Below are 12,525 nucleotides of genomic sequence, written 5' to 3' on the forward strand. Positions count from 1 at the left end.
TTGAATTTTGTGCAAGAAATAAGTTAAGTTGATATTTAGGAACATTGGGTTAAATCAGGGTTCCCATGTGTCCTTGAAATCCTGGAAAGTTTTTGAATCTGAAAAAACATGTCAAGACCCTTGAAAGTTTTTGAAAAATGCTCTAAATTGACATGGGTCCTTGAAAGTGCTTGAATTTAGTCCAAGAAAGAAGTTAAGTTGATATTTAGTTACATCAGGTTAAATCAGGGTTCCCATGTGTCCTTGAAATCCTGGAAAGTTTTTGAATCTGAAAAAACATGTCAAGACCCTTGAAAGTTTTTGAAAAATGCTCTAAATTGACACGGGTCATTGAAAGTGCTTGAATTTTGTCCAAGAAAGAAGTTAACTTGATATTTTAGGTAAATGTCTCCCACATCTGAGGTGCCTTTCATTGTTTCCATGGGTCTTTGAAATCCTTGAAAGTTTGTGAATTTGGAAAAAAAAATCTCAATGCCCTTGAAAGTTTTTGAAAATTGCTCTAAATTGACATGGGTCATTGAAAGTGCTTGAATTTTGTCCAAGAAAGAAGTTAACTTGATATTTAGCTACGTCAGGTAAAATCAGGGTTCCCATGGGTCCTTGAAATCCTGGAAAGTTTATGAATCTGAAAAAAAAATTCAAGACCCTTGAAAGTTTTGGATGATTGTTTCCCCAAATAGACCTGGGTCCTTGAAATCCTTGAAAGTTTATCAATGTGGAAAACATGTTTTTCAAGACCCTTGGAAGTTTTGGATGATTTTATCCTCAAATAGACATGAGTCATTGAAAGTGCTTGGATTTTGAACAAGGTGCCCTTCATGGATCCAGCAGATCCTTGAAATCCTTGAAAGTTTGTGAATTTGAAGAAAAATATATATCAAGGCCCTTAAAAGTTCTGGATAATTGCCTTAAATAGAAAGGCGTCATTGAAAATCTGATGTGCTCTTCAGGGTTCTAACGGGTCCTTGAAATCCTTGAGACCCTTGAAAGTTTTTGAAAACTGCTCTAAATAGACGCGGGTCATTTAAAGAAGAGAAAGAAGTGAAGTTGATGTTTAGGGACATTTTTTCCCTCATCTGATCAGGGTTCCCATGGGTCCTTGAAATCCTTGAAAGTTGCTCTAAATGGACATGGGTCATTGAAAGTGCTTGAATTCTCTTTGATTTGTCGGTAAATAATAACAACCTCTTATCACATCATGAAAAATATCCTTTTCTTCTACATTTTTGTCATCATAAATCTTTAAAACATCATTTTTAATCTCTTTAAATCGCGTTTTCCCGACATTCCCTTTATTCCCCAGCTTCCTGAACGTCTGTTTTTTTCAGATTTAATCCACACTAACACTAAACATTGTGGATTAAATATTCCAGTGTTTGTGCAGATTTAACCTGAGGTTCAGTGCTTTGTTATAATCTCTTTTTTTTACTTGTTTCTCTTTTTTTAATCCCTAATCCTGACTCTTTACCGTCTTTGTGCCGCGTGTCTCCTCACAGATTACGGCGAGAGCGGCTGAATCTCGACCGGCTCATCGCTACGAAGAAATAGACCGATACTACCCCAGGTGAGACACCCCCCCCCCCCCCCACCCCCACGCATGTGTGTGTGTGTGTGTGTCCTCCAGTCTCACACACACACACACACACACACTCATGGCACAGACTAATCCTCTTTGGAGCTTATAATTAAATCTGGAGTGTTTGCCTCGGGAGCCTCGACTCATCCACAGGAGCAGCAGTGATCAGCTCTCTGAAGAGCAGAGGATCACACACACACACACACACACACACACACACACACACACACACACACACACTCGAAGGATGTGCGGATTTAAATAAAACACAATCCCACTTAATGAAATCTAGTATTTTAAAAAATTTTAAGCACAAAAATAACTTTAGAAACTCTTTTTCTCCTAAAACCAGATCCCATAGAGAAAATCATCTATTTTAAGCCCACAGAGACACAGGAGCTGCTGGTCTGCTGCTGCCTCGTGTGGTCACTTTGAGCCACTGACGTGAACCTGAATGAAATATAACAAAAGCCGAATTCACGTAACTTGACTTATTTACTTATTTGAACGCGACGACGGAGGCGGCGGTGAATCGTCAAACTCCTGTGTCGCGTGACGTAAAATCGCCGATTTTCTCTATGAGGTTTGGTATTGGGAGAGTGAACGGTCAAAAAAAGGGCATTTTAACAGCAACAAAGACATTTTTAAGATAAAAGAGGTGTAGATTAATATAATAATAACCTTTTCTAAGCAGAAAAATGACTTTAGAAACTCTTTTTCTCCTAAAACCAGATCCCATAGAGAAAATCATCGATTTTAAGCCCACGGAGACACAGGAGCTGCTGGTCTGCTGCTGCCTCGTGTGGCCAGTTTGTGCCACTGACGTGAACCTGAATGAAATATAACAAAAGCCGAATTCACAGGACTTGACTTATTGACTTATTTGAACGCGACGACGGATTCGGCGGTGAATCGTCAAACTCCTGTGTCGCGTGGCGTAAAATCGTCGATTTTCTCTATGAGGTTTGGTGTTGGGAGAATGAACGGTTTGGAAACTCCATTTTCTGGTCAAAAAAGGGCATTTTAATGAAAACAAATGCATTATTAAGATAAAAGAGGTGTAGATTAATATAATAATAACCTTTTCTAAGCAGAAAAATCACTTTAGAAACTCTTTTTCTCCTAAAACCAGATCCCATAGAGAAAATCATCGATTTTAAGCCCACGGAGACACAGGAGCTGCTGTTCTGCTGCTGCCTCGTGTGGCCGTTTTGTGTCACTGACGTGAACCTGAATGAAATATAACAAAAGCCGAATTCACGTGACTAGACTTATTGACTTATTTGAACGCGACGACGGATGCGGCGGTGAATCGTCAAACTCCTGTGTCGTGTGACGTAAAATCGTCGATTTTCTCTATGAGGTTTGGTGTTGGGAGAGTGAACGGTCAAAAAAAGGACATTTTAATGACAACAAAGACATTTTTAAGATAAAAGAGGTGTAGATTAATATAATAATAACCTTTTCTAAGCAGAAAAATAACTTTAGAAACTCTTTTTCTCCAAAAACCAGATCCCATAGAGAAAATCAGCAATTTTTAGCCCACAGAGACACAGGAGCTGCTGGTCTGCTGCTGCCTCATGTGGTCGTTTTGTGCCACTGACGTGAACCTGAATGAAATATAACAAAAGCCGAATTCACGTAACTTGACTTATTGACTTATTTGAACGTGCGGACAGAAGCAGCGGTGAATCGTCAAACTCCTGTGTCGCGTGACGTAAAATCGTCGATTTTCTCTATGACGTTTGGTGTTGGGAGAGTGAACGGTTTGGAAACTCCATTTTCCGGTCATAAAAAGGGCATTTTAATGACAACAAATGCATTTTTAAGATAAAAGAGGTGTAGATTAATATAAACTAAACATATTATAAGCAGAGAAATAACTTTAGAAACTCTTTTTCTCCAAAAACCAGATCCCATAGAGAAAATCAGCAATTTTTAGGCCACAGAGACACAGGAGCTGCTGGTCTGCTGCTGCCTCGTGTGGTCACTTTAAGCCACTGACGTGAACCTGAATGAAATATAACAAAAGCCGAATTCACGTGACTTGACTTATTGACTTATTTGAACGTGCAGACGGAGGCAGCGGTGAATCGTCAAACTCCTGTGTCGCGTGACGTAAAATCGTCGATTTTCTCTATGAGGTTTGGTGTTGGGAGAGTGAACGGTTTGGAAACTCCATTTTCCGGTCAAAAAAAGGGCATTTTAACAGCAACAAAGACATTTTTAAGATAAAAGAGGTGTAGATTAATATAAACTAAACATATTATAAGCAGAAAAATAACTTTAGAAACAATTTTTCTCCTAAAACCAGATCCCATAGAGAAAATCAGCCATTTTTAGCCCACGGAGACACAGGAGATCCTGGTCTGCTGCTGCCTCTTGTGGCCGTTTTGTGCCACTGACGTGAACCTGAATGAAATATAACAAAAGCCGAATTCACGCAACTTGACTTATTTACTTATTTGAACGCGACAACGGTTTGGAAACTCCATTTTACGGTCAAAAAAAGGGCATTTTAATGAAAACAAATGCATATTTAAGATAAAAGAGGTGTAGATTAATATAAACTAAACATATTATAAGCAGAAGAATAACTTTAGAAACAATTTTTCTCTTAAAACCAGATCCCATAGAGAAAATCATCGATTTTAAGCCCACGGAGACACAGGAGCTGCTGGTCTACTGCTGCCTCGTGTGGCCAGTTTGTGCCACTGACGTGAACCTGAATGAAATATAACAAAAGCCGAATTCACGTGACTTGACTTATTGACTTATTTGAACGCGACGACGGATGCGGCGGTGAATCGTCAAACTCCTGTGTCGCGTGACGTAAAATCGTCGATTTTCTCTATGAGGTTTGGTGTTGGGAGAGTGAACGGTCAAAAAAAGGGCATTTTAACAGCAACAAAGACATTATTAAGATAAAAGAGGTGTAGATTAATATAATATTAACATTTTCTAAGCAGAAAAATAACTTTAGAAACTCTTTTTCTCCAAAAATCAGATCCCATAGAGAAAATCATCGATTTTAGCCCACAGGGACACAGGAGCTGCTGGTCTGCTGCTGCCTCGTGTGGTCGCTTTGAGCCAGTGACGTGAACCTGAATGAAAGATAACAAAAGCCGAATTCACGTGACTTGACTTATTGACTTATTTGAACGCGACGACGGAGGCGGCGGTGAATCGTCAAACTCCTGTGTCGCGTGGCGTAAAATCGTCGATTTTCTCTATGAGGTTTGGTGTTGGGAGAGTGAACGGTCAAAAAAAGGGCTGATTAACAGCAACAAAGACATTTTTAAGATAAAAGAGGTGTAGAGTAATATAATATTAAAAAATTTTAAGCAGAGAAATAACGTTAGAAACTCTTTTTCTCCAAAAACCAGATCCCATAGAGAAAATCATCGATTTTAGCCCACGGATACACAGGAGCTGCTGTTCTGCTGCTGCCTCGTGTGGCCAGTTTGTGCCACTGACGTGAACCTGAATGAAATATAACAAAAGCCGAATTCACGTAACTTGACTTATTTACTTATTTGAACGCGACGAAGGAGGCAGCGGTGAATCGTCAAACTCCTGTGTCGCGTGGCGTAAAATCGTCGATTTTCTCTATGAGGTTTGGTTTTGGGAGAGTGAACGGTTTGGAAACTCCATTTTCCGGTCAAAAAAAAGGACATTTTAATGACAACAAAGACATTTTTAAGAAAGGAGAGGTGTATATAATACAATCTTAACATATTATAAGCAGAAAAATAACTTTAGAAACTCTTTTTCTCCTAAAACCAGATCCCATAGAGAAAATCATCGATTTTAAGCCCACGGAGACACAGGAGCTGCTGGTCTGCTGCTGCCTCGTGTGGCCAGTTTGTGCCACTGAAGTGAACCGGAATGAAATATAACAAAAGCCGAATTCACGTGACTTGACTTATTGACTTATTTGAACGCGACGACGGAGGCGGCGGTGAATCGTCAAACTCCTGTGTCGCGTGGCGTAAAATCGTCGATTTTCTCTATGAGGTTTGGTGTTGGGAGAGTGAACGGTCAAAAAAGGGCATTTTAAAGACAACAAAGACATTTTTAAGATAAGGAAAGTGTAGATTAAGTTAAGTGAGCCTTTATTTAAGTGGTTAAATTGTGTTTTTAGTGAGGGTAATGGATCAGGCTTGTTCTCAGGGACACTTTCCTGGCAGTGATACAGAATATTCACTGTCACACACACACACACACACACACACACACACACACACACAGGGGATACCAGGACGGAGAGAGGAGTGATTTTCCGGGTTATTGCCCCTCCTGATACGACCGGCATCACAGAGCCTGGATTTAGAGGGAAGGAGGCGTTCAAAGACGAAGGAGGAGGAGGAGGAGGAGGAGGAGGAGGAGGAGGAGGAGAAGGGGTCAAGGAGAAAAAAAAAGCAGGAGAATTTATTCAAACTTTATCCATAATTAAACTGAACCAAGTGCGGAAAATTGAAAAACCTTCCGAGCCGTCGAGACGCGAGGAAACATGGCATTAACCGTTTCATTGACTTTTATGGACAGAAAATGTGAGGATTTTACCGTTTAATACTTTTTTTTTTTTATTCCCTGCCGGAGCAGATATTTAATGATTCCTCTGGTGAAACATGGACCTAAAACACATCGGTTTGCAATATTATCTCAGGAATAAGCCTGTTGGAACGGAATGAGAAGCGTGAGATTATCCCGGGTTTTTAATCAATGAACAGAACCAGAAATTAGAATTTGAGTCGTTAAAAAAAACGAGCGATGATTGACATTTTATAGACAAAAGGATTCATCTGGGAAACAATAAATGCACAAACTGATGAGGAACGTGGATTTAAAAGTGACCACACGAGGCAGCGGCAGACCAGCAGCTCTTGTTTCCCCCGTGAGCTTAAATCGCTGATTTTCTCTATGTGGTTTGGTGTGAGAGAGTGAAGGAAAAAAACTATTTTAGCCACTTAAAATACTAACCTCATAAAATCTACATCAGTTTAAGAACATTTTCACGTCTTTATTTCACTGTTGGACAGACTTTTCCAACAACAAACTGGAAGTTTGTAAACCGCTCACTCTCCCTGCACCAAAGCCCATAGAGAAAATCAACGATTTTAACGTCACAGCAACACAGGAGTTCACAGGAGTCGTTGATCCACTGCTGCCTCCATCACGAACTTCAAATGTCTTATTCTGTAAAATTCGGCATTCAAAATCCTTTGTTAGGATTAACGTCAGTGACACAAAGTGACCACACGAGGCAGCGGCAGACCAGCAGCTCCTGTGTTCCCGTGAGCTAAAATCGCTGATTTTCTCTATGGGGTTTGGTGTGAGGGATTTGCAAACGTCGGTTTCCGGGAAGTTTAACGCTAAAAATAAGAGGCAAACATATAAGCTAAGGATCAGATTAAGGATTAGATCAGATTAACCCTTTTGTAAAGAGGCTACAATCTTTATTTTTCTTTATTCCTGCAGTAAATACGACAGGAGGAGATCATTTGACGCTGATTCTCTGGTGGAAAAATTGACCTTAAAAATAGATTATATTGTGCATCAAATTGCAATGTTTGTCTGGAAAATCCTGGAAAACCGTTCAGTGCGAGTGGGAAGCATGAGATTATTTGCTGGACAGAACCATAAATGAGCATTTTAAGTCATTGCCTCAGACTTTTCGGAGAGATATTTTTGGATTTTATAGACAAAAGACTTTAATCTGGGAAACTGCATAATAAATGCATAATCTGATAAGGAGAATTCCGCACTTAAAGGGATTAAGAGGCTTTTATTAACACGAGCATCTCCCAGATTTCTGCCTCGCGACAGATAAGAGACATTTTTTTCTGGCTGTAATGTTGTAAAAATTAAGGATTTTTGATCTCTTCATCATCTCTTTGAAGTATATTTCCAGGATTAAGATCCTCACAGATTATGGTCTGTCTGGGTTAACAAAAAAAAAAAAAAAAAAAATCTGCCTCAGACACAAAAGGTGTTTTTGCGACGTTTAAGATTAAAGCGGTTATCGAAAACTCTAACTGCAGGAGGAGGAGAAAAAAAAAAAAAGGGGGGGAAGATGGAACGCAGCAAATATATTCCAGGAATTTTTTTTTTTTTTTTTTCGTTTTAATCGAACAGGAGTGAGAGCACGCACACACACACACACACACACGCACACACATACACGCGCACACACACAGGGCAGTGAATTGAATGCATTTTTCAAAGTGGAGCAGAACTTTGTGCAGAAACCCCTCGGGGGCGGCCATTATTGAAAGCCATTTCCTCTCAAAACGAGTGCGGCTCCACCATTGGCCTGGCTCTCATTAGCATACATTTGGCCCGGCTTTGTGTGGAGCCGGCTGGGGCTGCAGCTGCAGGGGAGGAGGGAGTGTGTGTGCGTGAGTGCGTGAGTGTGTGTGCGTGAGTGTGTGTGCGTGTGTGTACAGGAGACACGGCTAAGAACCTCGCAGATGGGATTAGAGTTAAGGGTTATACATAAACGGTGCCAAAATGGCGGCGGAATCAACACTTTTAGTCTTGTGTTGCTCAAAAGTCGATAATTTCCATTTGCGTTACAGCGTCCGTGATTGAATTTGTGTTTTCCCCCAATATCCTTTTGTTTTGTTTTTACAAAAAACTTTTTGTAGCTTTTAAAGGGAAAGTTTAGGGCTTTTTATCACTGTCGACATGGTTTACGACAATTTAGCCACTTAAGTTGATAACTCGCATCATAAAATACACACCTGCTTAAGTGTGTAATATCTAAAGAATGTGTTTGCCACTGTTTCTGGCTGCAAACTGAAGTTTTGTGTCCCGCTAGCTCACCCCGCACCAAAGCCCATAGAGAAAATCAGCGATTTTAACATCACAGCAACACAGGAGTTCACAGGAGTTGTTGATCCACTTCTGCCTCCATCACTTAATTAAACGTGTTATTTTGTAAAATTCGGCATTTAAAATCCTCCGTTCAGATTAACTACAGTGACACAAAGTGACCACACGAGGCAGCAGTGGACCAGCAGCTCTTGTTTCCCCCGTGAGCTTAAATCGTTGATTTTCTCTATGGGGGTTTGGTGTGGGAGAGTGAAGAAAAAAACAATTTTAGCCACTTAAAATACTCTTTATTTCACTGTTAGACAGACTTCTCCAACAGGAAACTGAAGTTTGTAAACCGCTCACTCTCCCTGCACCAAACCCCATAGAGAAAATCAGTGATTTTAACATCACAGCAACACAGGAGTTCACAGGAGTTGTTGATCCACTGCTGCATCCATCACTTAATTTAACGTGTTATTTTGTAAAATTCAGCATTTGAAATTCTCCCTTCAGATTTACTACAGTGACACAAAGTGACCACACGAGGCAGCAGTAGACCAGCAGCTCCTGTGTCTCCGTGAGCTAAAATCGATGATTTTCTCTATGGGGTTTGGTGTGAGGAGAGTGAGTGTTTTGCAAACGTGTTAAATAAGAAAAATATGGATTTTCTTTGTTTTTTTAATGATGCCTTAAAGGAATTCAGCATCATTCAGCAACTCAAAGCTGCTCATTTTTTTCTCCTCTGAGTGGAAACACAGAGTGTAATCAGTGGCCCACACAGGGCCTCCATCACACAAGCTCTGTCTCGGCTGTTCTCGACCTCTCAAATGGGGACTTTTCTCTGGACCTGATGGAGGAGGTGGTGATGAGAGAGTGTGGATCTGGGTCCTGAGAGCCTGATCCACAGAGAGAGAGAGAGAGTGAGAGGCTGCAGAGTCTGGGAACCAGGCTTTGCAGAGAGAGGTGTGGAAGTGGCTCCAGGGAGGGTGAGAGTGCAGCTCTGGCTCCATCAGCCATTAATGCTGCCGTTAAGCTCCGCCTCCACACACACACACACACACAGAAGTGGACATATGGAGAATATTAACGTCATTACCAATTCAAAGCGGCAGGTCACGGGCACGCCGACCCAGCCTCAGGTTATCCAATCAGATGACCTCTCGACCTCCCTCGCTCCCCCCCCCGGCGTGATTGGATTAGGGCGTCCGGGCCGCGGCGTCCATGTTGCCGGACAGAGCTGATAATTGGCTGATTAATGTGTTTCCACGCAGGACACAGGGTTCCACAAAGCTCCTTCAAACATCTGGACAACAAAGGAGATCAACAATAGAGCAGGGTTTGTGTCGTAGACTTTCAAAATAAACTCCCCCTTTTTAAGTATTACCAATAAATGGGAACTTGTTTTATCAGCCATGTTTATGACATATTCCCTTCCATCTTTTATTCTACAAAATAAAATGCACATTTTTATGATATATTTTATTTTATTAGTTAGTTCTACAAAATAAAAGACCAATTTGTATGATATATTTCAATCTGTTAGTTAATTCTACTAAATAAAACACATGTTTATGATAAATGTTATTATATTTGTTAATTCTCCAAAATAAAATCCCCATTTATATGATATATTTCATTTTATTAGTTCATTTTCCAAAATAAAATACCCGTTTTTATAATATCTATTATTTTATTAGTTCATTCTACAAAATAAAAGCACATTTTTATGATGTCTTTTATTTTATTATTTAATTCTACAAAATAAAATACAGATCTTTATGATATATTTTATGTTATCAGTTAATTTTCTAAAATAAAATGTCAATTTTTATTCCATATTTCTATTTTTTATTCTACAAAATAATTAACCTATTTTTATGATATATTTTATTTTATTAGTTAGTTCTCCAAAATAAAATACACACTTTTATATTTTTTATTTCATTAGTAAATAAAAAATTAAAAAATGTCACTTTTGATTATTATTTTTATTCTACAAAATAAAACTTCATTTTTATGATATCTTTTATTTTATTAGTTAATTCTACAAAATAAAACTTCATTTTTTTATAACATATTTTATTTTAATAGTGATTTCATAATTTAACAGGAACAGGAAGTGTTCACACTTCACAGATCTCGTTTTCTCCTGATTTTAAAGGTCAGGACTCATGAAGACGTCCATCATGCTTCGTCTTCTCTGGCCTTTCGCTGGTGGACACTTTATTTTAACAAGTGCTCTCTGCTCCTCTGCCTGATTGTCCTCCTCAGGTCTCTGGGGGACGTGTCCTCTTAAGGACGCGTCCTCTTAAGGACTCTCCTGTGACCTTCCTCACAAGTGTCCTCACACTTAGAGACACTTGTGTCGTCTCCTGCAGGACCCTTTGTCTTCATGAGTGGACAAATGTGAGAGAACCACATGTGATTAGAGACGGTGATGAGACGGATTTAAGTCAAACTGAATCCCTGAACCACAGTTTGTGTGATTTAAAAAAAAAAAGAGTAGAACATGTCCTCACTGTCTGGAAATGTCCTCATTTCCTCACTTCCTAAAAATGTCCCCACTTCCAAGAAAATGTCCTCACTTTCTGGAGTTGTCCTCACCTTCTGAAAATGTCCTCAGTTTCTAGAAATGTCCTCACATTATGTAGGGTTAGGGTTTGGGTTAGGTTAAGTCCATCTTTCCTGGAATTGTCCTCACCTCCTAAAAATGTCCTCACTTTTTGGACATGTCCTCACTTCCTAAAATGTCCTCACTTTCTGAAAATGTCCTCACCTTATGTAAAAGTCCTCACTTCCTAAAAATGTCCTCACTACCTAGAAAATGTCCTCACTTCCGAAAAATATCCTTACTTTCTGAAATTGTCCTCACCTCCTAAAAATGTCCTGACTTTGTGGACATGTCCTCACTTTGTGGACATGTCCTCACTTCCTAAAATGTCCCACTTCAAAGAAAATGTCCCCATTTTCTGAAAATGTCCTCACCTTATGTAAAAGCTCATCCTTTGTGGAATTGTCCTCACTTCCTAGGACATTTTCTCACTACCTAAAATGTCCTGACTTTCTGGAATGGTCCTCACTCTCTGAAAATGTCCTCACTTTCGGGAAATGACCTCACTTTCTGGAAATGTCCTCACTTTCTGGAATTGTCCTCACTACCTAGAACATTTCCTCACTACCTAAAATGTCCTCAATTTCTGGAATTGTCCTCACTACCTAGAACATTTCCTCACTACCTAAAATGTCCTCAATTTCTGGAATGGTCCTCACTTTCTGAAAATGTCCTCGATTTCTGGAATTGTCCTCACTTCCGAGTAAGTGACTGCACTTTCTGGAATTGTCCTCACTTCCTAAAATGTCCTTCCCACTTCCTAAAGATGTTCTCACTTTCTAGAAAATGTCCCCACTTCCTAAACTTGTCCTCACATTCAGAAAATGTCCTTCCTTTCTGGAATTGTCCACACTTCCTAAAAATGTCCTCACTTTCTGAAAATGTCCTAATTTCCTAGAAAATGTCCTTCCTTACTGGAATTGTCCTCACTTCCTAAAAATGTCCTCACTTCCTTAAAATGTCCTCACCTTGTGGAAATGTCCTCACCTCTTCTGTCCCCATTTGGACAACTGTCTCTAAAGTGATAACTGGAGCTGTAAACTGATTTAAACCCTGGATTTAAACATGTTTAAACTCTTTCTACTGCTTTTCTACGGAGAGTCGAGAAGGTCACATTTCACTGTGTCCAAAGGCGTTTCCTTCTGTGTGCGATCACGTTGGTGGAGGTCAGAGGTCAGAGGTCAGGTTTAGCGAAGGCTACACAGAGCTACACAGGCGACTGGTTATTATTGTCACGTTCATGTTGTTGATACATTATTTAAATGTAACAGTGAGGTCTTAATGTGGGACGCTGTCGTCGTTATGATGATGTTACGATGACGGCCTCATTTTAAACAGTGATTCTCACGACTTCACAGTGATGGACAGATGTGTCCTCTGTCCACAGATGTGTCCTCTGTCCACAGATGTGTCCACTGAGACACTTTAGACTCTCTGTTCACTTAAAGACTTATTGTCTCTGCAGCTTTTTCAGGATATTTCTGCAGCAGCAGCAGCTGCTCACGTCTGTCCACCACCC

At 39.9% G+C, this 12,525-nt stretch overlaps 1 protein-coding gene across 1 annotated transcript in view; it reads left to right on the forward strand.

Moving 5' to 3' along the window:
* Positions 1-1,568, forward strand: part of pard3ba (par-3 family cell polarity regulator beta a) — a gene marked incomplete at both ends in the record, with an annotated part of 184,277 nt that extends 182,709 nt beyond the window's left edge. Inside the window, one exon of the mRNA XM_083908728.1 lies at positions 1,497-1,568. Coding sequence (XP_083764854.1) covers positions 1,497-1,568 — 72 coding nt within the window. The remainder of the gene's footprint in view (positions 1-1,496) is intronic.
* Between the last annotated feature and the right edge of the window lie 10,957 nt (positions 1,569-12,525).

This window comes from Microchirus variegatus (assembly GCF_963457635.1).
Source record: "Microchirus variegatus genome assembly, chromosome: 22".
Taxonomy (NCBI): Eukaryota; Metazoa; Chordata; class Actinopteri; order Pleuronectiformes; family Soleidae; genus Microchirus; species Microchirus variegatus.